The sequence below is a fragment of the Peromyscus eremicus genome, chromosome 9 (genome assembly GCF_949786415.1).
Source record: "Peromyscus eremicus chromosome 9, PerEre_H2_v1, whole genome shotgun sequence".
Classification (NCBI taxonomy): Eukaryota; Metazoa; Chordata; class Mammalia; order Rodentia; family Cricetidae; genus Peromyscus; species Peromyscus eremicus.
The window spans coordinates 66281533-66307016 of NC_081425.1; the positions used below are offsets into that span (position 1 = coordinate 66281533).

The following is a 25484-nucleotide window of genomic DNA, read 5'->3' on the forward strand; positions in this document are numbered from 1 at the left end:
TTCATCTCTCTCTGCCTCCTGACTACACCTCCAACTGCAGCCACTATGCCTTACATACCTTGATGGATCGTACCCTCCAATTGTGAGCCAAAAGAACCACTTCCTGTCTTCAGTTGCTTGTGTAGGGTACTTGGTCACAGCAATGAGAAAGGCAGCTTATATACACGCACCAATCAAAATGATCAGACATCACTTGAAGGTTGGAAAACTGAATTGAATATGGACAACCAGGTTATCAAAATGGGATTATTGCTAAATGGTTTTAGCAGGAAGATTTGATAAGATGAGATTTTGTAAGGAAATACTCAGACGAACCTAAAAGAAGACTCAAAAGCCTGACTGGAGTTTGGTCGGGCAATGGATCTTCAGCAGAGGCTCAGGCCTGGAGATACTTTTTGTCTCCAGAGACTCCCTTTGGTTTTCTAAGTAAGTTGGCAATGCCGTTAAAGTGGTGGACGTGTTTATGTTTCATCTGACTCATTGAGTAACTCTGTCCTCTAGGCTTTCTTAGAACATATGACACACAACACAGTTGTCCTGTCACGTGTTATCCAATGATGATTCAGCTTCCAATGTGTAGGTGGAGAAAAAAAACTCAAAATCAGGAAGCCTATTAAGAAAGCATTCAGGAATTTAGAGAGAATAACTGGAATCAGGGTTGTAGTTAGCAGAGACAGAACTAGATCTGAGAGATATTTAGTGTGTAAAATCAACTGCATTTCAGGCAACCAGAGATCTAGAGGCGCTGGAGAGATGGTTCAGTGGTTGGGAACACTTGACACTCTTCCAGAGGACCTGGGCTGGAGTGCCAGCATCCATATGGCAGCTCACAACCGTCTGAACTCCAGTTCTGGGGAATCCCATAACTTCTTCTGGCCTCAAAGGGCACCAGGCACCCACGTGCTACAGAGACCTACATGCAGGCAAAACCACCAAACACATACTTCTCTTTCTTAAATGAGAGATTTAGAGAGGTTTTTATGGGAGTCAGGAACTCAGGGAAGAGATCTGAATTGCACACATTTGGGGGCTCTATGAAGAATCAGTGACTGAATTCACGACATAGATAGATGGTAATGGACAGGGGCTGTGTGTTGTGGGCAGCCAGGATGACGGTGGATGGAAACAGAGACCTGAGATGGATCTGCATAGGCATCAGAAGGACCTGAATTCTGATCGCCACCACCTTTGTGAAAAGCTGGACATATAAAGCCAATTGTAACCTGCGCCATTAATCTGAGCCAACACAGCAGGAGCCTGGGTCTCACTGGCCACCCAGTCTAGCCAATTGTGAGCTCCAGGTTCAATGAGACTTTGCCTCAAAAATTAAAGTGGAGGGTGATAGACGACGACTATTTCCTCTCATGCACTCTCTAGAATGCACACACGCAAAGACAGAAGGAAAGGTGGGAGGGGCAAGCGGACAAGGGAGCATAGAGGACGTAAAGAGGGTCCTAGGATCCAACTGGGAACGATTATCTACATCTTAAGAATTTAAAGGAAGTGGAGCAATCAATACACGCCAAAATTGGTTCTTAAAGTCCCAGAAGACAGGATGGTTTCCACTGAGGCCCAAAATGCAGCATTTCCAAAAGGAGGAGAGAGCACACGTCAGTGATTCTGGCTGGGCGACCAGTCAAAATGATCTAAAACTGGGCATTAGACTTGGTGAAACATGGGCAATATGTGTTCCCGGGAAGCCGGGGGAAATGGAGTGAACTGGGAAGCAGAGGGTGGACCGCATGCTGGTGAGAACCTCAAGGACATCGACTGGAGAAGGAACTTAAGCACCTTCGAGCGCTGCCAGGAAGAGGCGGAACAGGGAGAAACGACCAAGGAAGAATCAGACGATCAAAGAACCCCACGGTGCCGCCGCCGCCGCCAAGCGGGTCCTTTCTGCACTTCGTCCTCCTCTCTTCTGCGTCATCGCTCTCTTCCCGGGCAAACTTTGTCTTTCGCTATTGCTATATAACTCCTTCCGGGTCGGGGGTGGGGGAAAGGAGTGGGGGGGCGGTTACACCTAGTCCTGAAATTCGCGTGAACTGAGGCGCGTAGTCGCGACCGGTATTTAAATCTCGCGCAGGCGTGTTAGTTTCCTGTCGCTATGCGGGTGCTCGTGGGTGAGGGAGGGCTGAGGGAGTCGCGGGCGGGCTGAGAGCTGGGAGACCCGCCCCACTGGGCGCGATCTTCTAAGCAAGCAACCTAGCCTTGGTCTCCCAGCCCCAAGGGCCGAATCTCTGAAACCCTGTGACCTGGGTCACCTCTGCAGGGCGGGGTGGGGTGGAGGAGAGGCCTGGTGTCGGAGGAGACAGGCTTGCCTCCACTCGGGGCATAAACACTTGGTGCTCTCCCATCAGGTGGCGGGACGGGATTCATTGGGACAGCCCTAACCCACCTGCTGAAAGCCAGGGGCCACACCGTTACGTGGGTCTCCCGGCAGCCTGGGCCGGGTCGAATCACGTGGGTACGTCCAGCCTCTGCGAGATGGGTGGGAGGGCAGTTTGCGGCGGCGGGAAGGACAGTACCAGGAGGTTCTGTGCCTTCTCCAACAGAATGAGCTCATTAGGTCGGGGCTGCCCTTCTGCGATGTTGTCATCAACCTGGCTGGAGAAAACATCCTCAACCCTCTGCGAAGGTCAGCTGGGCCATAAAGCCGTATCGCCTGCACGGAGGGAGAGGGTCGACTCCTGTGAGCTGTAAATGGTAGCCTTAACCTTGGAGCCTGTTCTATACCGGTGTCCTAAGAAAGGCCACTGTTGTGGCTAAAGAGACATACATAGTCCATGCCTATCATGGAGAGGGGAAAGGCTTACCTTTCCTAGCCACCCTGAGTTATGCATTCAGACAGACTTACGACACCTGGGTAGGGTGAGTAGTGAGGATAATGGGTTGGATGCATGTCTGTACCTCTGACCTTTTATCTTCTCTTCAGATGGAACGAAACTTTCCAAAAAGAGGTTCTTACCAGCCGCCTGGATACCACCCACTTGCTAGCTGAAGCCATCACCCAAGCTGCACACCCTCCCCAGGCATGGATACTAGTCACAGGTGTAGGTATGCCCCCAAATCACCAACCTCTTACATTAACAGGGAGAAAGCAGCTCGGGCCCTTGGGGCTAGCCACACCCCACTGCAGCACCTTAGAGCATAGATCCTTTCCGATATAGCTTCTAGACCCTCCAGCCACAGCAGGTTTCTCCCAACCTCTGTATTTTCACTATGTGGTATTTCTGGGTGTGAACGGAGTGGGGAGTGTACATGGCTAGAGACTCAAAGCTAGAAGTCCTTATCGGAAGCCCTCAGAGAAAGAGGAACGATGCCAGTCCTAATGCTGAGGAAGTGTACCTACTCCCAAGTCCCTTGCTTTTTGGACCACAGTTCTTTATGAACAGCCCCCTATTGGTGTGTTGCCCTTGAGACCACATAATTGTAAACAGTTAAAATGTAAGTAGTAGCCACCATACTAAGTAATTTATACATGTTGTATTATTTAATCCTTGCAACAACCTTATGAGGTAGGTACAGTTACTCCCATATTGAAGATACAGATTGTTCACACAGAGAAGTAACTTGCCAGAAAGTCACAGACATGAGGCATGGTGGAGCTCAAGCAGCCTGGCACCCAGGTTCTGTCCCTAACCACTACAAGCTAGCAGCCTCTGGGGATAGCCCTGCAGCCAAAGGCTAGGCTTCCAGGCAGGAACACATGGAGAACCTCAAGGGGGAAAAGTCACGGTCCTTTCTTCCCCTGTGGAGAGCCAAAGGGGCAGAGAGAATGAGGCTAGGGGAGCCTTCAGCTGTGGAGGGCCCAGCAGCACAGGGCCAGCCCAAGCAAGTGAGTGCTCTCCCATGGCAGCTTACTACCAGCCAAGCCTGACTGAGGAGTATGATGAAGACAGCCCGGGAGGGGATTTTGACTTCTTCTCCAACCTGGTAACCAAATGGGAAGCAGCAGCCAAGCTTCCTGGAGAGTCTACACGCCAGGTCGTGGTACGTTCAGGTGAGGACCAGGGGCCTGGGAACCAGGCAAAGTGGAAGATGTGTGGGCCGAGCAGGGCTGAGCTTACAGTGAGAGGACACCGTCACTCTAGTAACCTAGAGAGGGAACGTCCCAGGAAGGTCCATAACCCTCAACTCTCTCCACTCCAAATCGATACGGGAAGAAAGCGAGGAAGGGAAAGGAGAAATCGGAACAGTGCAGATTGTCCAGGCTAAGCAGCCTTCCTGTACCACCTCTCTTGCCTGCTTTAGGGGTTGTGCTGGGCCGAGGGGGTGGTGCCATCGGCCACATGCTTCTGCCCTTCCGCCTGGGCCTGGGAGGCCCCATTGGTTCAGGTCACCAGTTCTTCCCCTGGATACATATTGGTGACCTGGCAGGAATTCTGACTCATGCCCTCGAAGCCGACCACGTCCAAGGAGTCCTGAATGGGGTGGCTCCAGCATACACCACTACCAATGGCGAGTTTGCCCAAGCCTTGGGTGCTGCCCTGGGCCGCCCAGCCTTCGTCCCTGTCCCCAGCACTGTGGTACAGGCAGTCTTTGGACGAGAACGTGCCACCATGCTGTTGGAAGGCCAGAAAGTGATCCCACGGCGGACACTGGCCACTGGCTACCAGTATACCTTCCCAGAGTTGGGGGCTGCCCTGAAAGATGTTGTAGCCTAAGTGGAGAAGGACCCCAAGGCAGGAGCTGAGGCCTGTTCCTGCATACTGAGGATGGGTTCAGGTGGGCCCTGTAGTTGCGAGCAGAAGCCATCTGGGTCTTCGAATCTCTCCTCCTTACTTCCTTCCTGAATTGTTGTTCCGTCCCTATCTGAGGAACTCCAGTCAAGGTTGTAATCTCATTCTAACCTTAACCTCTTCAACTTCTTGTGGGTCACACTGTTGCCCCAGTTCTCCTATATGCTGTGTAGAGAAAGTTCTAAGTTATGGCAATAAAGTATATCACTAGCTTCAGCTGTCTCTTTGGCTTAGATTCTCCTAGAACTTCTCTTAAGAACTATATTTTACTCCAGATGGCTCTTCTTCCTAAATGAGGTTCTGAATGTTATAATACGCAATCTCTCTCCTCGTCTCTCTCTTTCTTGGTATCTCTTCCCTAATGAGCTGGTGAGACATGAAGTTATGACCGAGGTTAAAGACAATACATACAAGGATCTATTTCCAGTGAGTTCTGGTGCCACCCTAACCACCAGTTCAGAGGATGCCAGCAAAAGTGGGGGAAAGGCCTGTATGTTGGCCTTCAGCGTTTCACAATGACAGTGAATTAATGTAGCAAACACATGCCAGTCCCACCTCATACTGCAGAAACAGAGCCAGTGTCCCTCTGTAAGCCTAGGATTTGTCTCTCATCTGCTGGGAACACTTCAGTCTTCCAGGGCCCACAGCATAAAAAGGAAGCTAATTCTGGCCTTCTCTAGAGCAAGAAACCAATCACAAACCTGAAAAGCAGTTCTACTGACAACCAGTTCAGACCATTCACTGTTTCCTGGGCACTGAGAAGAGTCACTGTCATTTCCCTGATCAATCTGTCTCCAATACAGCTGTCCCAGCCTGAGTCAATCTGGTATAGAGGTGGAAACTGCCCAATGAAACAGGCTAAGACACTGGCACCTAGGGACCCTCTCCCTGATCACTGAGCTCCATACACAGTCAACTCTCTGGGTCACTTGAAGTCAGCCAAACAGAAAAGAATCTAATTCAGGGGCTTGCTACAAGGTACCAAACAGAGCTGAACCCAGGGGCGCCTGCCTGACCTCTTGATCTAAGAAGTCGACTAGCTCTGAGTTATTCCTGGGGAAGGTAAAAGTAATCGAAGCATGTTACTACACTAGACAAGAAGCTACTGGAAAAACGACACCCAGGTCAGGAATGTGCCACCTTACAGAGTAAATTCCCTGGCACAGGACTCAAGCAGATACAGCCAATGACTTGTGGGGATCAGGATGTAAACAGTTGGTCATAATAGGTCAGTGGAGGTGATCTGTGACCAATCAGGTATCTTTGCCCAGAAACTAGTTTCTTCACCATACACACAAAGCCCAATGCAACCTCCGTCTTCCATAAAGGAAATATTAGATAGATCCCACTAACATTGTTGCTGTAAAGCATGGCTTCACCACCAGAGAGAGAACTAACCAGGGCCTTTCTGACACATTTATGAGTCTGTAAACAAACAATTGAATGCAGCTGACCAGCTGCCACTTCTAGGAACCCTGAGAGTATTTAGGTAATGCGACCATCAACCCTAACAACTATTTTGTTAATATGTGTTTTGAAGGTTGCTGGAAAAGGATGCAGCCATTACAGGGCATGTTCTACTGAAAACCCAGTGTTACACTGAGGGTACAGACTGTCGACATCTCTGAACATGAAGCGTAGGTTAGGGAGCCTATGCAGCCCCAAGCAGACACACCTGACACATGAGCCAAGATCACTTCCTCACAGGAGCCTTCCTCTGTTCTCATGATTCCTCTCAAAGGTTCTTTTTTATGCCTGATATCTAGACATAGGCAAGGCCAAGCGACTCCGCCAAGGTCACAGGCAGACACACCTGAGACTGGAACCCCCACCCCTCTGCCTTCTGGTCTCTGCTGTCCCACTGTAACAGCCCACATCGCACTATGGCCCCTCCAGAACCAGACAGCTCAGCCTATCCTAGGAACCCAGAAGGATGCCGTCTTCCTCAATTTAGCCCTTTGTGCCACCTCCAGCTTACCCTAGCCTCCAACTCAGTTTACCTTGGAGGTGAGGCCAATGGTCTCAGTCTTCAGGAAGAGCTTCTACACCCTACAGAAACCCTTTGCAAAGATGAGGTTCAGGAGTTAGAGCTGATCCAACCTAAGAGCTGGTTGCGGCCCTGGCTCAGGTCGAGTCACTTTTTATGGACCTGTACTCAAAGTACCCCAAGGCAAGGTTATTCCCACACTCAAATCCCCTTCTCCAGGGCTTCCTCAAGCCAAAGCACCATCTGGGTCACATCTGAGCAGCAGAGGGGACTGTAAAGAAGGGGCTGGGCCGGGGGACGCTGAATCTGATAGGGCAGCAGCTAGGCAAGCAAGGCAGGCTCAGAAGTTGAGGCTCAGCAGGGCCTCCGAAAGTTGGTTAATATCCCGGCAGTATGGCTCCCGCTGCAGGATGAAGTCCACCTTGTGGTCCTGACCCCAAAACACCTCCAGCAGCTGGCGCCGGAGCCGCTCTGTCTCCCGGGTCTTCCGAATGCCACCGCTGCCGGTTTCCTCTTCCTTCCCCTGCTGCTGATTCCCAGGCTCTGGGGGGCCTCTGGAGGGCTGGGGAGCCTTAGAAGAGCCCTGTTTCCTGGAGAAAAGCAGAGTAAACATTGATGCACTCTGGAGAAAAACTGGGCCTCAGGGAGCCTCGGCCAAACTGACCGATGTCCAGCTTCAGGAGATGAATTTGTGAAGTTTCCTAAGCCGGCCACCGAGCGGCAGTATCAACCCACTAGGAAGACAAGCCTAATGAGACATAGTCCTGCTTAATCACTTGCTTAATGAGCCAACAAAAGGTGTGGGGTACAACTGGCTAACATGACGTGCAAACATCTCCCAAATCACTCCATCAAACACACTGACCAGAGAGAAAAGAAATAAAAGTTTCTCTCCCTCCCTAGTACAAAGCTCTGTGTCAGCGTTCTCTGGGGGGGTCTTTAAAGGACAGCCCCTCAAACTCAATACTACTGCAGAATTAAGCTGGCCCAAACTGCAACACTCCCATCCAAGCCTCCAATCCTTAAGAGGAGCGTATCGACAGGCTGCGGGCAGAAGCAGGGGCATTACCTGACTGTCTTCTTCAGGAACTCATCCAGGGTGGGGCCATTTCGCCCCAGGGGGTCATCTGGGACCATGAAGAGGTTTCCCACAAAGGTGAAGGGCAGCAGGCTGGATGAGGAAAGAGGGAGTCACAGAAATGACCTCGCCTACCTTGCGGAGACCAACACCGCCCGGAGCTACTGGCTATCATCCTTTGAGGCATCTTCAAGCCCTTCCCCAGGATTCTCACCCAGTGGCCTGAGAAGAGCTGGTTTTAGAGAAAGGTCTGAGTCGGTGCCCTATTCTCACCGCTCTCTGATGATCGCCATCCACTTGTCAGACTCCTCTGCCAGATCCCGGAACTGGTCATTGGAGACAATGATCCCATCAGTCTCTTCAGCCAGCTTCACCATGAACCTGTCTCAAAAAAAAAAAAAATACAGAAACCATTCTGGGATTCTGCAAGGATCGATCCCACAATATGCTACCAATGCCTGTGACCCAATTCTGGTGATGGAGGCCAGTCTCCAGACTCGTTTATTTAAGGGAACAAGGGTGAGGGGGGCTTCTTTGGAACTGAGCCCAGACCCTCGTGCATTCTTGGCAAGTGCTTTACCACTGAGATTATAGGTAGGTAGGTAGGTAGGTAGGTAGGTAGGTAGCTGGTAGACAGACAGACAGACAGACAGAACAAGGGAGTGGGAGTCAGAGACAGCCAGGGTATGGTGGTGCACACCTTTAATCCCTGCACTCAGGAGGCAGAGACAGGTGAATCTCTTGAGTTCTAAGCCAGCCTGGTCTACTTAGTTCCAGGACAGCCAGGGCTACATAGAGAGACCCTGTCTCAAAAACAAACAAAAAAAATTGGAGACAGGATCATGTTAAGTTACTCAGTCTAGCCTTGAATTCACTCTGTAGCCCCAGCAGGCTTTGAACTCTCAATCTTCCTGCCTCAGCCTTCCAAGTAGTTGGGATATTGAGCTCCTCCCCTCCCCATCCCCCAGGTGACTAACAAGGTGACTAACAAGACACAGGCACCAGGGTTAGAGGAGAAACAGTGATGAACCCAAGGTGGTCTCCCAACAGCATCCCGTTCACCACAAGCCTTTCCTGACGACTGTCTCAGACACAGTAAGAGCTAGCTGTAACTTTCTCCTGCCCGCCAGTCACTCACAAACCTCCATTCCTCCCTCTCACCTTTCCACACCGCCTTTCTTGCCAGGGCCACAATCACCTTAATAATTCAGACATTAAAACTAAGACTGCCGCCAGCCTCCCACCACCTCACCTGCCTCACCTCACCATCCTCCAGTCTCACCTGCTCTTGCCCTACACAGAGCTCTTCCACACCTGCCCTTCACGCCAAACCAGCCCAAGTGAGAGGCCTGGAATAAAGTCCACATGTCCAGGCTGGCAGGTAAGGCCTCTAGAATCCACCTCCATGTCCCCTTTACAGCCTTTTCTCTCCCGGTATTCCCTAATGTACCCTCAACTGGAGTTGAGATCAATCATCAGACTGCACTCTTAACACGTCCTCCGCTCTCTGACTTCAGTTTCTCAAACTATTCCCTCCATCTCAGAGTGTACCCCAAGCCTTTACCATGGCAGCCACCTAAGGAACTTGCTTTCTGGGAGCTGGCAGTGTGGCACAGCTGGTAGAGTGCTCACCTAGCTGCAGCAGGCCCTAGGTTCAATCTCCAGCACCACATAGGCTGGGCATGGAAACATACACCAGCACTCAGGAGGTGGGGACAGGACAGTCAGAAGCTCAAGGTCATCCTTCGTCACTCAGTGAGCCTGAGACCAATCTGGCTACATGAGACCTTACCTCAAAAGATAAACAGAAAAACAAAATGGTCCAGCTTTAAGGTTTATCTCTCATGCATACAGATGCTTTGTCTGCATGTATGCCTGCAGACCAGAAGAGGGCATCAGACTGTGAGCTGCCACGCGGGTGCTGGGAATTGAACTCAGGACCTCTGCAAGAGCAGCCAGTGCTCTTAACTGCTGAGCCACCTCTCCAACCCCAAAACTATAAAGTTTTTTAAAGACACCTGAGCCCCACTTTAGTAATTTTCTGGTTTTGTTTTATTTTGTTTTATTTTTGAGACATGAACTCACATAGCCCAGACTTGCCTCAAACTTACTGAATAGCTGAAGCTAACCTCAAACTTCCTGCCTCTGCCTCTACCTCCCAAGTACTGGCACTTAAAGGTATTTGCCACCATGGCCAGGTCCCATTTTACTAATTCTCCATCCACAGAGTAAGATTCACAAGGTGGTAGGGAATGAACTAACTTTTGAAAGGTTTAAAATCAAAGAGATCCAGCCCATCCCACATCCTTCTCAATCAAAACTCCCAACCCCTTCCTTCCTGTAAAACCCAGTCACAACAAGGCTCCCTTCCCTGAGTTCCTGTAGTGCTTGATTTACAGGAGTTTTTATTGTTATTCACTTCGTTCTGGGTCTTCTGAAGCCAAGGACCAACTCTTGCCCCAGAGTTCTTTCTCCAAGTCATGTACCTAGTCTGAAGTGGGCAGTAAGTATATGAAAGGCACTGTACAAGTCATGTACCTAGTGTGGGCAGTCAGTATCTGAAAGGCACTGTACAAGTCATGTACCTAGTCTGAAGTGGGCAGTCAGTATCTGAAAAGCACTGTGGTACAGAGAAGACCGGGAATCAGGATTAGGTAGGACAGGTGTGTGGGAAACTGCTATGCTACCTCAAGTACACAAAAGGTGCTTTCTAGTTAAGGACTTCCCGGCTCTCTTCTTAGGATACGTCCTGCTCAGCAACACTCGCTCAGCAGGCTTTGTTGTGCTGACTTACACCATAATGAAAAGAAGTTCCAAGTTTGTATCATGCATCCACCAGGTTCTACACAACTATGCATTAAAACTGACTCAGTCCTCAGTATCAATTCTGTTTACAGTGCTGATGTGGACAAAAAGTTACTGTCTCGAGCCGGGCGGTGGTGGCACACGCCTTTAATCCCAGCACTCGGGAGGCAGAGGCAGGCGGATCTCTGTGAGTTCGAGGCCAGCCTGGGCTACCAAGTGAGTCCCAGGAAAGGCGCAAAGCTACACAGAGAAACCCTGTCTCGAAAAACCAAAAAAAAAAAAAAAAGTTACTGTCTTAGATGAACTAAAATCTAGGCCTTAAAACAAAGTAACAGCACTTGGGAGGCAGAAGCAGAAGGATGGCCACAAGCTCAAAGCCAACCTGGCCTACAGACGAAGTACCAGTCCAGCCCAGGGCTACAAAGTGAGATCCTGTCGCAAAAAGAAACAGTGGCATCAGGAGAGTCCTGGTTGGTTTTCTATCAACTTGACACAATATACAGTTATCTGGGAAGGGGACCCTCGATTGAGAAAATAACTCCATTAGATTGCCTATAGGCAAGGGTGTGGGACATTTTCTTGATTGCTAATTGACAGAGGAAGGTCTGGCCCACTGGAGGCATTGACCCCACTAGGCTGGGGGCCCTGGGTGGTATTAGAAATGAGCTGAGCAAGCCAGTAAGTAGCATTCCTCTGTGGTCTCTGCACCGGTTCCTGCCCTGACTTCCAATCAGAGATGGACTATTACCTTAAACTTTTAAGATACATAAACCCCCTCCTTCCAAGTTTCTTTGGATCACAGTAATTATCACAGTATCAGAAATCTAAGACAAGAAGAAAGTTAAGTACCTTTTGTAAAATACTATTTACTTCTAAGGAGTAAAAGTTAAATGTCTGGAAAGATAAAACACACCAACTAAGCTGGTTAGTTTTTAATTGTGAACTTAATACAATCACCTGAGAAGAGTTCACACTGAGGGATCGTCTAGACTGGGTGGTTTGTAAGAATGTGGTTAATTAAAGTGGCAAGACCCAACCACTGTGAGTGGCACCATTCCCTAGGCAGGGGATTCTGGACCCCACGAGTAGAGGAAGCAAGGTGAGCACTATCATGTATGCTCTGGTGCTCTCTGGTCCTGGTTATGGATGTGATGTGACCAGCTCCCGTAAGTTCCTACACTGTGACTTCCCAGCTATAATGGATTATAACCTGGACCTGGGAGCTAAAATAAACCCTCCTTAAAGTTTTTTTTTTTTTTAACTTTTCTGGACTCTGTGGACACCAGGCATGCACATAGTGCACATCCATACATATAGGCAAAACACTACTACACATAAAAAGATTTTTTTATTTTACACAAAAAATAGGAAGATTTAAAATAGTTAATCAGCTTTAAAATGTATATATTTCCACACCATGTGTGTACAAGTGTAGCAGGAGTACACCCTATGATTTCTGTTCAGCCTATATGGTAACTTTTGTCCAGGGAGTTAATCACTTACCCTTTGTATCTACCTCTGTAAATAGTGGTATCTCATGCATCTCTTTTTTCCTTTCTTTTTCCTTTTTAGTTTATTGAGACAGGGTCTCATTTTGTAGTCCAGGCTAGTCTGGAACATACTTTGTAGCTCATGCTGGCCTCAAATTCATAGGGATTATCCTGCCTCAATCTCTCATGTGCTGGGATTACAGGCGTGACTACCACACCCAGCTTCATGCAACACTTAACTGGGCCCATGCAATGTTAAGAGGGAATGTCACTAGACTCTTGCTTAGCAGCAGGAATGAGGCAAGCACATACCTTATCTTCTTTTGATATTCACAAGGAGGGTGAATGAATGGAGAAGGATCCTGAGACAAAGAGGTTGATTCACTAAGAGGTGGGGCCGAGGCCATGGAGAGCAGATCAATAAATGAAACCTGGAGCCCTAGTTCTGACATCCTGTTCCATTCTGCGTCTGGTGATCTCTCACTCAACGGTGTTCTAGGCAGTCCTAGTATTCAAAGACTGTGTTTCTGCATTTTATTTATTTTGAAGGTTTACTCTCCCTTTCCCAGAATGTTCAAAGAATTTCTCTACATGTTTGGAAATTCTGCCAGCCATTCATGTCACCAGCTTCCCTAGCTCTCCGTTACACCGGCATTTTCTAGACAGTAAATACAAGGTGGATGATGAGCAGGCAAACAGTTGTCTACAGTGGGTCTCATGTCACCTGCAGAGCTGATTTACCTCTCCCATCTTAGGTCCCACGGAAACTAACTCCCCTACTGAGGCTGGAAGACAGAAGTCAGGAGCATCTCGCTCCTACTCAAAGTCCCACTAGACTCCTTAAAAGTCAAACTTGGGGCCAGGGGAGGAGCAAATACCTGTCATCGTAGGAAGAAATCCTCTTGCCATCCATGACTCGTGAGGGTGTCAGGGAAAGTAGACTCAGTGAGTACAGCTTCTGCAGGAAGTGACTCTCTACAGAACAAGATACAACAGGGTTCTCCTCGAGGTAGACACAGTCTCACCCAGGACACAGGTGGCCAGACCCAACTTACCTCTGACCTTGGAATCCTTACTGAAGCGCCACTGCGGCACAAAGACAGTTATGTCACGGTGCCCACGATCCCAGAAGTACTGCACAGCAAGAGCAATGCCTCGGCTTGAAAAGTAGTGCTGGAGGCCGTGCCTGCAACGGAATGGGTCAACACTCAGGACCCAGAGGACAGATGTCTGCAGAAGAGACAAAGATGCCCGGCTCATCCTCCCTCCTCAGACCTCCGCCCCACCAGCTACTTACACCATGGCCACGTTGCTGCCATCAATAACAATGTGACGGAGATCTGGCTGGCCGGGCACATTGGCAAGGCACAGGGTGAAAGGATCCTGTAAGGCTTCCTGGAACCGCTGTGTGCCAGTCACCAAGTTGCCCCCTCGAGTGCCTCGTTTCCATGGAGACCCTCGACTTCGCGCCCCAGCCTGTTGCTTGTCTCCCCTGTCTCCCCGATCTCGGTCTCCACAGGGCCACGGGGGTTCCGGCGCAGGTGGGGGGCTAGGTACTCTTGGAGGTGAGGTATTCCCATTATGGAGCCGCTGGAGGAGAGAGGCTCCCCGAGTTGGAGCTGCCCTCTGAGAGGGCACATGGGCACCGGAAGGTTCATCCTGCACAGGGAACCCTCCTCTTTGCTGAGGCCCCTCCTCCTTCCCCGAGGCCTTTCCCTTCAAGGGTGCTGCTGCCTCTTCTGCTCCTGCGCCTGCTGGTTGCGACTTAAAAGCCACTCCTCTCTCCCAGACGTGTTCCCCAGGCGGCTCCTTCCGCCCTGGATTCATGTCCCTGACACCATCCTGTTTCCTTCCCCTCTTCTCCACAGTGTGACTTTCTCCTCTTGCTGCCCTTGACTCTCCCCACCCCACCACTCCAGTGCCCGGGGATTCCCCACCTTCATTCAAGGGAGCCCTAACTCCCTGGAACTGAGCACTCAACAGGCCTGGGCTCCCCCGCTCACGAGAGGGCAGCGCCTGTGGACCCTGCTCTCTGGATGCCTCCTGTACCAGGCTTAGGAGCTCCTCCTGGACAGCCAGGGGCAGCTGCAGCAGGGCCTCTGTGTAGGCATCCACCCTAGTCTGCAGCAGGGCAGAGAAGTCTCTCAGCACTCCAGCACCGGCAGAGGCTCCAGGACAAGACTGCAGTTGAAGATCCCAGCTCAGCCGCTGCATTAAGTCCTCCACCCGGCTCTGAGCCATCACAAATGCCTCAGTGAGGCCACTGATCATCAGAGAGCCAGGAGCCAGGGGCACCAGGTGGGCAGACGTGCTCCAGGACAGGCAGTCAAGGAAGAGGCCTTGGGCTCCCTGGAAGACGCAGTGCAGTCTGGGTGGGAAGTGGATTTCACTCTGCAGTTCTGGGCTGCAGAGCCCCTTCAGGTATTCCTAGATGGGAAGGTCAGAGAGGAAACTTCTAGAAGCCATCCCCTCAGGTTCATTGTTCTCCCTGAGCCCCAAGGGCTTGCATCATTCAAGTAGCTACTGTTATTATTTCCATTGTAGACACAAGGCTGTCAAGTCCTCCTCGAGGCCAAAGAAAGCAATGTGGCCAGCCCCCTCCTACACCCACTCCCAGTGAATTCCTTGGCAAGGACTACCTGTACAATGGGATTACTCTACTATCCCCAAGAGCACAAAGTAATTGGTTTCCAAATGCCTGCAGTACCTGGGCCATCTGGGCAGAAGTGAAACCAAAATTCTAAATAAAAAGAATTGCCGAGTTCCTCAAAGCTCAGGCCAGAGGCAGTCAGTAAGACAGCAAAGAGGCCGAGATCCTCCCCAACCCCTCCTGCGATTCTGCCTAGGGGAGGGGCAGGTTCCTAAGAGGAGCTGGAAGAGGAGTTCACCTTGGCTCTGCAGACATTTTCTTTGGGGCCCTCAAGCTGCAGCCAGATATGAGGGTTCTCTGGGCAGTCTTTGGAAAGGACGCTCATTCCCACGCTGAAGATACGCTCCACGCGAGCCTGCTGCTCCCGAACCTTGTCCTCTGCGACCGCAGACACCGCAAAGCGGTCAGGAGTCGGGGAAGCAAACCCCCAAGTAGACATGGCTTCTTCCTGGGGTCCTGGAAGGACAGAGGCAAGCTCAGTCTCCGTCTCCCGTCAACCCAAATCCTAATCACGCGGCCTACAGACACCCAACAATCAACAGGTCGCACCTAGTTACAGCCCCGGTAAACAACCCCAGGAGGTGGCACGTCCACCTCGCGGGTGGAGAGGATAGAAAATGATCTGTACACAGGCCTCTCCCGGAGAGGAAGTCCTTCGTAAACAAGGCTCTCTGGGATGGGCGACTGGCCTGAGAACACCGATGACCACCGCCCTGAGAGGGGAAGGGTGAAGGGGCCTGCAGCTCATTCTGAGCGTCATAAGAAGTGAGTGGGTGAGGGAAACTTCCCAAAGCTCGGAGGTCTCTGCAATTTCTGAGTAGAAGAGAGCCTCTTTGGAGACGAATACTCGCCGGAGGCTCTAACTGTGTACGTAGTCCTGGGAGGGGGTGCCCTTGTCTGCCATGTTCTTTCTCTAGCCACGCCCACCTCCCCGCCCCCCTTCTCGGAGACGTCCACCGCCACCCAAGGCCGGGGAGCAGGCCCGCCCTCCCGCGGACGGCCGTGGTGGCCGTCCCCAGCCCGACCACCCTCGGGCCGCGGCTTCCAGCTCCCCAGCGCCGGCAAGGGGCGCGCCTACCGCCCAAGCCGCGAGTTCCTCCTGCTCTTCTGGGTGCCCGGGGGGCCCCCCGCGCTCCTCCCGCGCCCCAGGGATCTGGGGCTGGGGGCGATCTGGGAGGGCCTCTCGGCTTCCTCACCCTACCTAGACTTGTCTCGTCAACATCGCGTTCTGTTTTTGGACTCACTTCCCTGCCTGGGGCGGAGTCAGCCCGGCTCCGCCCCCGCCAGGGCTGCGCTGGCTGGGGCTCAGGGCAGTGCTGCGTGCTTCTTCCCGCGCCCGCCCGCCCGCCCTCCCTCCCGCCTGCCCTCCCTCCCGCCTGCCCTCCCTCCCGGGCTCCGCCTGCTGCCCTGCGGCCCACCAGCCCGCCCTCCACGTCCCCCGCGGGGCCTAGCGCGTCGCCAACACTCCTCCATCCCACCCCCCAACGCCTCCCGCTCGCCTCCCCTTCGTGGGGGTCCCAGCCTGTTCTGCGCAGTCGAAGGTGCCAAGAGGGCAAGGGACTGGTCCAGAGTCACAAGAGAATACTGCCCTTGGCACAAGCACTTGGCACAAGCGTAGATTGTGGGGAAGAGGAGGACGCGCCTTCCAACAAAAAGAGAGATTCCACGGGAAAAGACCGTGAGGAGTTCTGTAAAGGAGAGGATGAGGAAGGAGCTGCAGAAACTTCGTCTAGCGTACACACACACACACACACACAGAGGGGGGTTGCTCTCCATCACCCACTGTCCCGCCTCCCTGCTACAGAATCTGGCCGGAGCCCTCGTGTCCTGTCTCTATCCCTGTTCTCCCTCTCAGAGCCCAACTGCTGACACTCCGTGCTCTGCCAAGGAGGAGGGAACTGCGGTGATAGCGGGAGTAAGGAGAGGCCAGGCAGAGCTGTGGGACACAAACAGAGGGAAGGAGGTGCCCACACTAGGTGACAGACCCACAGGGAGGACAGAAGAGCAGGGCAGGAGGTACTGGAAGCCTGAAGCAGAGGAGGGAGAGCAGAAGACAAGGAAAGCTGAGAGTTACAGAGGTACCGAGCCGTGATGGCCACCAACCGGCACAACCCCAGGCTGCCCTTGGCCCTGGTGCTTCTGACCCTAGGGGCTGGGTGGGCTCAAGAAGGGTCAGAGCCTGTCCTGCTGGAGGGGGAGTGCCTGGTGGTCTGTGAGCCGGGCCGACCTGCTGCGGGGGGACCTGGAGGAGCAGCCCTGGGAGAGGCACCCCCAGGACGAGTGGCATTTGCTGCAGTCCGAAGCCATCACCATGAACCAGCAGGGGAAACCGGCAACGGCACCGCCGGTGCCATCTACTTCGACCAGGTAATACCCTTGCCCCTGTCCAGAGGACCTGCCAGGACCTGGGCTCTCCTGTCCAAGCCCACTCTGCATCCCTCAGCCTTCAAGAGAACCATATCCCTTCACCTACGATGGCCACCAACTGTTTGCCCCTTTCACTCATACACACAACCTATCTTAGCCGTGTCTCATAATTTTGGAATCCACAAATTCCTGTCACACCTGCTTGCCACCCCTTTTTTTTTTCTCTTACTTACTGCACAAACGCCACCCCCAGTGATGTCCCTGAACCCCACTCAATAGGATCTGCTTCCCTCAGGTGCTGGTGAATGAGGGTGGTGGCTTTGATCGGACCTCGGGATGCTTCGTGGCCCCTGTCCGTGGAGTCTACAGCTTCCGATTCCATGTGGTGAAGGTGTACAACCGCCAGACCGTCCAGGTGAACAGAGGGCCAGCCCCACCGCCGCCGGGGGGAAGGGAGGGTCATAAGTAGAATGCAGCACATCCCTGGGTAGCCCTTCTGTTGACCTGTATCCTGGGAACCATGAGCAAGGGAGGAAAGGTCCTGGCTAGCAGGGTATGGCAGATGTGCAGAGCCCAACATGGGCCACCCCTCAGCCCTCACAGGAGAGCCCATTAAGCCTCTGGTTCCCAAAAGGAAGCCCTTGGGAAGATGAGGGTCCTGAGCTAAGGGCTAGGAAATAGATCCTAACTGAGCTCCCCTCCCTAGGTGAGCCTGATGCTGAATACATGGCCGGTCGTCTCAGCCTTTGCCAATGACCCTGATGTGACCCGAGAGGCAGCCACAAGCTCTGTGCTGCTTCCCCTGGACCCTGGGGACCGTGTGTCCCTGCGCCTCCGTCGGGGGAATCTCCTGGGTGGCTGGAAGTATTCAAGCTTCTCTGGCTTCCTCATCTTCCCACTCTGAGGACCCAAGCCTTTAAAAGACAGATATTTAGCGTCTGGCCACCCTGCCCTGCTCTGCCCTGCCCTGCCCTGCTCTGCCCTGCCCTGCCCTGCTCTGCCCTGCCCTGCCCTGCCCTGCCCCAGAAACAAGCGTCTTTGGAGCAAGAGAAAGGCCCCCTCAGGCTGCCTATAGCCCACCTCCTTGCATGAGATCCTGTGCCAAACACCCAAGGCTAAGAGTAGACAAGAGCTATGAGCTATGGACTCTCTAGACAGAACACTCCTCACCATTACCACTCCAGTTGCCCTCCCAGCCTCCTGCTGCCCCTCTCCTGCCTCAGTTCTGGCTTTGGCAAAGCAGGATTTGGCAAGAGGGAAGCTGACACTACTCCACAGGCTCCACTCCTGTTCTCCATCCCAGCTTCCCGCTCAGTGCTATTTGGTGACAGGTGGCACAGGTAAGCCTGACAGGCTCCCACAGGGGCCCAGATGGACCAGCCGCATCGTACCTGCAGACTCCATCCTGTCAGGAGTCAGCTTGAGAGAGCTCAGCCGGCACCATGTGAACAGGAGCTGACAGCCCAACCATAAAAAGTGCGGGGAGGGCCACAGAGCATCCCTAGCTGAAGAGATGGGATGGGGACATGTGCCTACCCTGAACATGATAAACATGCTGCAGATAAACTGGGACAGTCAGCAGGCAGGAATCCTGCCATCCATCTGTGCCAGGTCCCAATGGACTCTGACCCGCATCTGACCCGAGGCATGTGAGGGTGTGTGTGGGGGTGTGGGGGTGTGGGTGTGTTTGCTCTGACCAACAGGTGAAACCAGAGCAGGTATACAGAGCTGGAGGCACGCTCAAAGGTCACATATGAGCCATAGAACAACACATCAGTGACCATGTGTCCTCTTGGCCACCTCCTAGAACTGCCCCACCTTTGGAATCTGAGTTTCAGTCACTCCCCACTCTTGTTGGCACCTCTCTCCTCCAGCTGCGTCTCAGCTAACTTCCCTGTACCCGCAGCCTGTCCGTAGCACCACTCTCCCCGGATCCATACTGTCTCATTCTTCTTAAGTTTCCTGGTACCCAGGAGTCCATGGTTTCATCCCTCTTCCTCCAGCATCAGAAACTCTCTTCATCCCGTGGTCCAGCATGAATGGGTCTATCTGGAGAACTGTGGTCGGTGAGACGCTATACTTCTCACTTTAGTGTGGAGCAGGATTGGAGCACATATGGCATGATGAAGAGAAAATAAATTCAAACTGAGCATAACAGTCAAATTTTTAAAAGGCTATAATAGTACTCAAGTTAAACAAATACCAGGACTGAGAGAAAGAGAGAGGGGGGGGAGGTATAGCTCAGGGGCAGCGCTAATGTACATGAAACACCAGGATTGAACTCCTGCACTGGGGTACGGGGTGGGGAGTGGGTGAGAAAGAGGTGGGGGAGCATTTTTTTCAGCATTTGCCCATACTTTGTGAGCAGAAAGAATAATTTAAACAAGATAAGAAATCGTTCTGTCTCACATGGACGAGTCTGCAGCTGGGAGTCCAGGATGAACAGCCGCTCATGATCGCAAAAGCCCAGGCTCCCCTTCTGCAGTTCTGGCGTCCTTGGCCTGACACCTCGTGGCCCAAGATGGCTTCTTGAGCTTCAGCAATTACATCAGCCCAGCAGTGCTGGATAGAAGGAGAGAAGAAAGGGCATGACTCCTTCCTTGAAAGGTTTTCTGACAGCTGCATATACCATTTCTGGTTACATCTCATTGCTAGAATGTAATCACACTAGGCCACACCAAGCCAGGACAGACTAGGAAACAAACTTACCTTTTTGTAGTATTTTCTCTCTCTCTCTCTCTCTCTCTCTCTCTCTCTCTCTCTCTCTCTCTCTGTGTGTGTGTGTGTGTGTGTGTGTGTGTGTGTGTGTGTGTGTGAGAGAGAGAGAGAGAGAGAGAGCGCCTTGGATGTTGGTCCTCCCCTCCCACCATGTCTGAGACAGTGATTCTAATGTATCACTGTGTACATCAGGCTAGTTCATCTGGAAGCTTCTGGAATTCTATCTTCCCCTAGGAGACAAGGATTACAGATGCATGGGTTATGGCCAGCTTGTATGTGGATTCTAAGGATGTGAACTCAAGTTATCAGGCTCACACAGCAAGTGTTCTAACCACAGGGCCATCTCCATAGCCCATAGACTTTGTTCTAGGCAACTGTGTCCAGCTAAAAGTCAGGAGTCTTACAGTAAGAAAGAAGAGTAATTGGACATTGGAAGATTTTCAAAATACAATAGGCTAGATCAGCTTGTAAACACCAACTGGTTTAAGATGCTGTTTATTTATCACAGTTTCTGTATGTCAGTCATCTTGCAGAGTGTGACTATTCTCTGATTGAGGTTTCACAAAGTCAAAAATAAGGTGGACGGTAGCGGTCTTCCTCACTAGAATGGAAGAAGCCAAACTCATAGAATGCAGCTCCTTAGATTGTAGCACTGATGTCCCCAGTATCCTGTTTTCTAACCAAAAGCTGCAGGCCCAGCCCCACCCTTTGACTCTCCCCGACCTATAGCTGCTACATGTTTCTGACTTCCATGGGGAAAGTTCTTGGAGTTTGAGGATTCAGTGCTTAGACTAGACCCTTCCAGAATATACATAATTATCTTTTTATTTTAAGGTCCCCACCTGCATGCATATGCAAAGTCCCCATTCCGTGTAACAGCATACTGAGATGTCTTGGTGACATCTCACATAGGCTCTGAGATATACCACAGATTTTGAATGTTGAGAAAAACGCTTGGCACAGTTCACCCAACATAAAAAACCAACATAGGTTTTTTGGGGTTTTTTTTAGTTTATTTATTTATTTTTATTTTTTAATTATACTCATGATATTCATTAATTACACTCATGATATTAATTACATTTGTGGTATTCATTGATTACATTTGCAGTATTCATTCAATAATTATATTTATGATATTCATTAATTATATTGATTTATTACATTCATGATATTATGTCCTGTCCATTTGTGGGGTTTTTCCATCACACAAAACAGAGATTCTGTACTTAGGAAATCATTGCTCTATATTCCTTTCTTCTCTATCTTGAGATAACGTCTAATCTTTCTGTCTCTATGAATTTGTATATTCTATATATTTCATGTAATACAATTCTATAGTATTTGTCCTTTTTTTAATGTAAAATCATTTTATGTACAACTGCAGGAGAAATAATACTCAGATAGCCCGAACATAAAAAACAGGTTATAATTTAAAAGTCCAGGGTTATTTTAAACAGTAAAATATTTTCTCTGTAGCAAATAGTATAAATGATAACATTTCCCAATAAGCCTTTTTAAGCCAAATGATAGCTGAATTGTACATATAAATATTGATTAGATTCTGGGATACAGAAGTTTATTTTTACTTTACTTGTATGGGTGTTTTATCTTTGCACCACATACATACAGTTCTCTCAGAGGATAGACAAGCATGTCAGATCCCTTAAGACTGGAGTTAGAGCCGGGCGGTGGTGGTGCACGCCTTTAATCCCAGCACTCAGGAGGCAGAGCCAGGCGGATCTCTGTGAGTTCAAGGCCAGCCTGGGCTACCAAGTGAGTTCCAGGAAAGGCGCAAAGCTACACAGAGAAACCCTGTCTCGAAAAACAAACAAACAAACAAACAAAAAAAAGACTGGAGTTAGAGCCAGCAGTGAGCTACCATGAGTAATGTGAGCTGGATCCTCTGCAAGAGCACCAGGGCTCTTAACCACTGAGCCATCTCTCCAGCTCCCTGATACACACACACACACACACACACACACACACACACACACACACACACACACACAGAGAGAGAGAGAGAGACAGAGACAGAGACACAGAGAGAGAGAGACAGAGAGAGAGAGACACTCAGGTTTTAATCATTTTAGAAGGTAAATCAGTTCCTACTCAACCAAGAATCCACTAACTGCCCATCCAGAACTCCTTGGCACAGAGGGAATGCCCTCTTGTCTTTTGGCCCAGAGATAGATGGTTTATCTTCAGGCCACACGGCTGTGTGTCCCTCTTTTTTTTTTTTTTTTTTTTTTTTTTTTGATTTGAAGACCAAATTCAAAACTTGGTCTGAGTGAGATAGTATCCATTTCATAATCTACAAACTAGTTTTTATTATGGTGGGAGTGGAGGTTTAAAACTGGACAATCCTTGGGGCTGGAGAAATGACTCAGCAGTTAAGAGCACTGGCTGGCCGGGCGGTGGTGGCGCACGCCTTTAATCCCAGCACTCAGGAGGCAGAGCCAGGCGGATCTCTGTGAGTTCAAGGCCAGCCTGGTCTCCAAAGTGAGTTCCAGGAAAGGCGCAAAGCTACACAGAGATACCCTGTCTCGAAAAACCAAAAAAAAAAAAAAGAAAAAAAGAGCACTGGCTGCTCTTCCAGAGGACCTGGGTTCAATTCCCAGCACCCACATGGCACCTCACAACTGTCTGTAACTCCAAGATCTGACACCCTCACACAGATGTGCATGCAGACAAAAGACCAATGCACATAAAATAAGAATAAATAAATTAAAAAAAAAAACCTGGACAATCCAGCCTAGTGTGATGGTACACACCTGTAAACTGGGGACTTGAGAAGCAGAAGCAGGAAGACCTGAAGTTGAAGGTTAGCCTGGGCTACCTAGACTCTGTCACACATGCACACACACAAAACTTGTATAATGCTTGTAGTGATGTGTTTGCTTTATCAAAATGTTCAAAGCTCTTAAAGGAGCTGACCAATTAGATGTGTGATTCCTCTAAAATATTCAGGATTTAATTGAATTTGTAATCAATGTTTAAGTGATTTGACTTGTAAAATGTATAGAATCTGATTTGTTGGCTGTGTGTTTTTGTATTCAGTTTTTGCTTAAGTAGGTTTATGAAGGACACAGATTAAATAGTAAGTAAAGCCCATGTGGCAATAGGTATTCCTTTGTAGGGACCAAAGCGCCTCAGATTTGGGGATGCTAAAAATAGAATCCAATGTCGACTTTCACTCTGCCCTTCTTCCTGGCAGCTAATTTACACAGAGAAAATGGGCCAATGAAGAATCCATTATAGTTGTAAACCCACAGCCTCCAGCCTGGATCCTTCACCAGCTCCCGCCACCTGCCAACAGCAGAGGGCCTCAGGTTCTGCTCCACTGAATGCAGACTGAGACCAGAGCCCCACCCTCCAGCCACTCCCACGCTGGCCTTCCTCCCCACATCTGCCTCTTCCTGTGCTGCTCAGCTGACTTCACCTCCTGGTGAGGCAGGTGGCTGCCTCCACCCACCAGCGTGGACCCTGTTTCCTCTGAGCACCCCCTTGCCTTTTGCTCTTCTCTATGCCTTCCCTTCAGTATTTAGGATTAAGAGCTTGCATCTCTCCAAACTAAAGGAGACTAGGTTAGGTATGGGGGTGGCTGTAGCTCCAGGTAGCTAGCTATCCAGCTCTCTAAAGCTCTGAACCCCTTAGCATCAACTTGCCTCCTCTTTAGGCCTTAATTTCATAATCTAAACATGTGACCAGTTGCTGGCCTGTGAGTCACTGGTGAAGTCTGGCTCTGCTGCTCCACCCACACTGCCTCCAGCGTCACTACTGTCCCCAGACATCTAGTCCTGCTACCCAGGCTGTCCCTAAGGTCAGATCCTGTTGCCCATGTCCTCTTAATAGATGTTGCTGGAGTACTTTCTGAGCATGTCCCAGACCCTTTTTTAGACTCACCTGCCACTTTTGTTCATTCCTTTGCTTGTTTTGAGGCAGTCTTACCAGGCGGGTGTCAAACTCAGCAATCCTCCTGCTTCAGCCTTCTGAGGTGCTTGGACTACAGGTGTGCACTACCATACCTCGCTCACTCTCTCTTAAATGGTCTCTCTCAAGGCTCTGTCCTACATTTCTTTGGCCTTAACACACTCCCAGCAGCACATGTGTCCATCCACAGTCTCCCCATTCTTAGACTTTCTGAGCAGTGACTCTTCTAAGCAGACTCCCACATTCCACCGCTACTCAACCTGCTGAAACGTGAGTTACAGGCTTTACTCACCAAGTCTTTTCTCCCTCCCTGTTCACTTGGTAATTTGAACTTTCCTGTCACCCAAACTAGAAGCCAGCTTTTCTCCCCAGGACTCCTTGTCACCCACCCCAGCCACTGCTTCTGTCCAATGTTTTCCATCTCCCTGGTTAGCAACTAGCAATCTGTTAGGTAGATTTATAGAAAAGCCCCGTAATCTATGCCCCCGTCCCCCGCTGCTGCCGCCTCCAGTTCTCCTCAGCACCCATTGCTCTGTCCACCTGGGGGGACCGCCTCGCTGCTCCATCACGGCACAAAGCCCTTGGGAACTTAGTGGGTGTCGGTATGGAGTGCATAATCCTTAACACACTGTGTGAGCTGTCCCACAGTCCAGCCGCTACAGTCTCCACGGCTTCAGCGTTCCTCACCTGCAAGAGCCTGAAGACATCAGAAATTGTGCCATTCTGCTGACACTCCTTAGGAAATCAAAGTAAGATTTAAGTCAAAACGTCATGGGCCCAAGAGAACTGTTCTTGGACTCAACAGAAAAAAAAAAAAAGAATCCAGACATTTTAAAAAATATTTATTTTGATTTTATGTGCATGGGTGTGTTAGCTGCATGAATGTCTGTGTGCCATCTCTGTGTGCCTTGTGTGTTCAGGGCCCACAGAGGCCAGAAGAAGGTGTCAGATCCCCTTAGAACTGGAGTTATGGATAGTTGTGAGCTGCAATGTAGGGCTGGGAATTGAACCCAGGTCCTCTGGAAGAGCAGTTAGTACTCTTAACCACTGAGCCATCTCTCCAGTCCTCAGGACAGGTTTTACTTTGTGAAGCATCTTAATCTGGACCAAACTGAAATGGAGACTTTTTCTCAGATTTTTAAATTTTATTTTATGTGTATAGGTGTTTGGGCTGCATGTCTGTATGTGCCCTACGTGCATACTTTGAGTCAAAAGAGAGTGTTGGATCCCCTGGAACTAGAGTTAGACAGCTATGAACTGCTATGTGGGTGCTGGGAACCAAATCTGGGTACCTCTCTCTGCAAGAACAGCAAATGATCTAACCACTGAGCCATCTCTCCAGTCCCAAAATGGAGAAATATTAGCTGACACTATATGATGCACTAATAAAATACAGAGAAACCATAGATTGAGGCATGGGGAGTAATTCCACAGCAAAGTAAAAACGTTTGCATGAGAGAAAGCATGAACAACAGTTCCTGAGTGGCATCGGATAGTCATGAAGGCCCAGACCCTCCTTTAGCTGCATGTGACCTTCAGGGAGTTCCCCTTGCCTCTCTGTGCCCCATTTTCCCCATCTATACATTGGAGCTATTAACTGTGTCAGGTTTGGGAAGCACTTAGCCTAGTACCTGGCAAACACTCAATCTATGTGAGTCCTTAGTGTATAAATTAGTAAACAGTCGGAGGGCTGTGGGGTCTGTCCCAGGGTTCCTGG

The 25484-nt window shown here is 50.4% G+C and overlaps 3 protein-coding genes across 4 annotated transcripts; 2 read left to right on the forward strand and 1 right to left on the reverse strand.

The window, feature by feature from the left end:
* Positions 1-2074: 2074 nt before the first annotated feature.
* Sdr39u1 (short chain dehydrogenase/reductase family 39U member 1) lies at positions 2075-4955 on the forward strand. Of its 2 annotated transcripts, XM_059273587.1 has the most exons (6): positions 2075-2120; positions 2358-2464; positions 2553-2635; positions 2933-3054; positions 3857-4000; positions 4252-4955. In XM_059273587.1, exons 1-6 carry the CDS (start codon positions 2105-2107, stop codon positions 4662-4664), a joined length of 885 nt encoding a protein of 294 aa, XP_059129570.1. In that variant the 5' UTR covers positions 2075-2104; the 3' UTR covers positions 4665-4955. The 2 variants fall into 2 exon arrangements, with proteins under 2 accessions (XP_059129570.1, XP_059129571.1); XM_059273588.1 differs by lacking the exons at positions 2075-2120; positions 2358-2464; positions 2933-3054 and having other exon boundaries at positions 2554-2635.
* On the reverse strand, positions 3469-15983 carry Khnyn (KH and NYN domain containing). Its single transcript, XM_059273586.1, has 8 exons — positions 15828-15983; positions 14988-15205; positions 13397-14526; positions 13155-13285; positions 12978-13074; positions 8078-8185; positions 7796-7897; positions 3469-7316 (listed from the first exon to the last, which is right to left on the reverse strand). Exons 2-8 carry the CDS (start codon positions 15186-15188, stop codon positions 7067-7069), a joined length of 2019 nt encoding a protein of 672 aa, XP_059129569.1. The 5' UTR covers positions 15189-15205; positions 15828-15983; the 3' UTR covers positions 3469-7066.
* A 631-nt stretch (positions 15984-16614) lies between these two features.
* Cbln3 (cerebellin 3 precursor) lies at positions 16615-18083 on the forward strand. Its single transcript, XM_059274404.1, has 3 exons — positions 16615-17116; positions 17412-17531; positions 17823-18083. Exons 1-3 carry the CDS (start codon positions 16841-16843, stop codon positions 18018-18020), a joined length of 594 nt encoding a protein of 197 aa, XP_059130387.1. The 5' UTR covers positions 16615-16840; the 3' UTR covers positions 18021-18083.
* Positions 18084-25484: the final 7401 nt, after the last annotated feature.

Bases quoted from the DNA above. Each gene is read 5' to 3' on its own strand.
- Sdr39u1 (XM_059273587.1), top strand. The intron at 2,465-2,552 runs GTACGTCCAGCC...CTTCTCCAACAG, and splicing joins GGCCGGGTCGAATCACGTGG to AATGAGCTCATTAGGTCGGG. The intron at 3,055-3,856 runs GTATGCCCCCAA...CTCCCATGGCAG, and splicing joins GATACTAGTCACAGGTGTAG to CTTACTACCAGCCAAGCCTG.
- Khnyn (XM_059273586.1), bottom strand. From the start codon at position 15,188: ATGTCTACTTGGGGGTTTGCTTCCCCGACTCCTGACCGCTTTGCGGTG. The intron at 14,527-14,987 runs GTGAACTCCTCT...CTTCCCATCTAG, and splicing joins AAAATGTCTGCAGAGCCAAG to GAATACCTGAAGGGGCTCTG. The intron at 7,898-8,077 runs GTGAGAATAGGG...TTCCTCATCCAG, and splicing joins ATGGCGATCATCAGAGAGCG to CCTGCTGCCCTTCACCTTTG.
- Cbln3 (XM_059274404.1), top strand. From the start codon at position 16,841: ATGGCCACCAACCGGCACAACCCCAGGCTGCCCTTGGCCCTGGTGCTT. The intron at 17,117-17,411 runs GTAATACCCTTG...TGCTTCCCTCAG, and splicing joins GTGCCATCTACTTCGACCAG to GTGCTGGTGAATGAGGGTGG. The intron at 17,532-17,822 runs GTGAACAGAGGG...TCCCCTCCCTAG, and splicing joins ACAACCGCCAGACCGTCCAG to GTGAGCCTGATGCTGAATAC.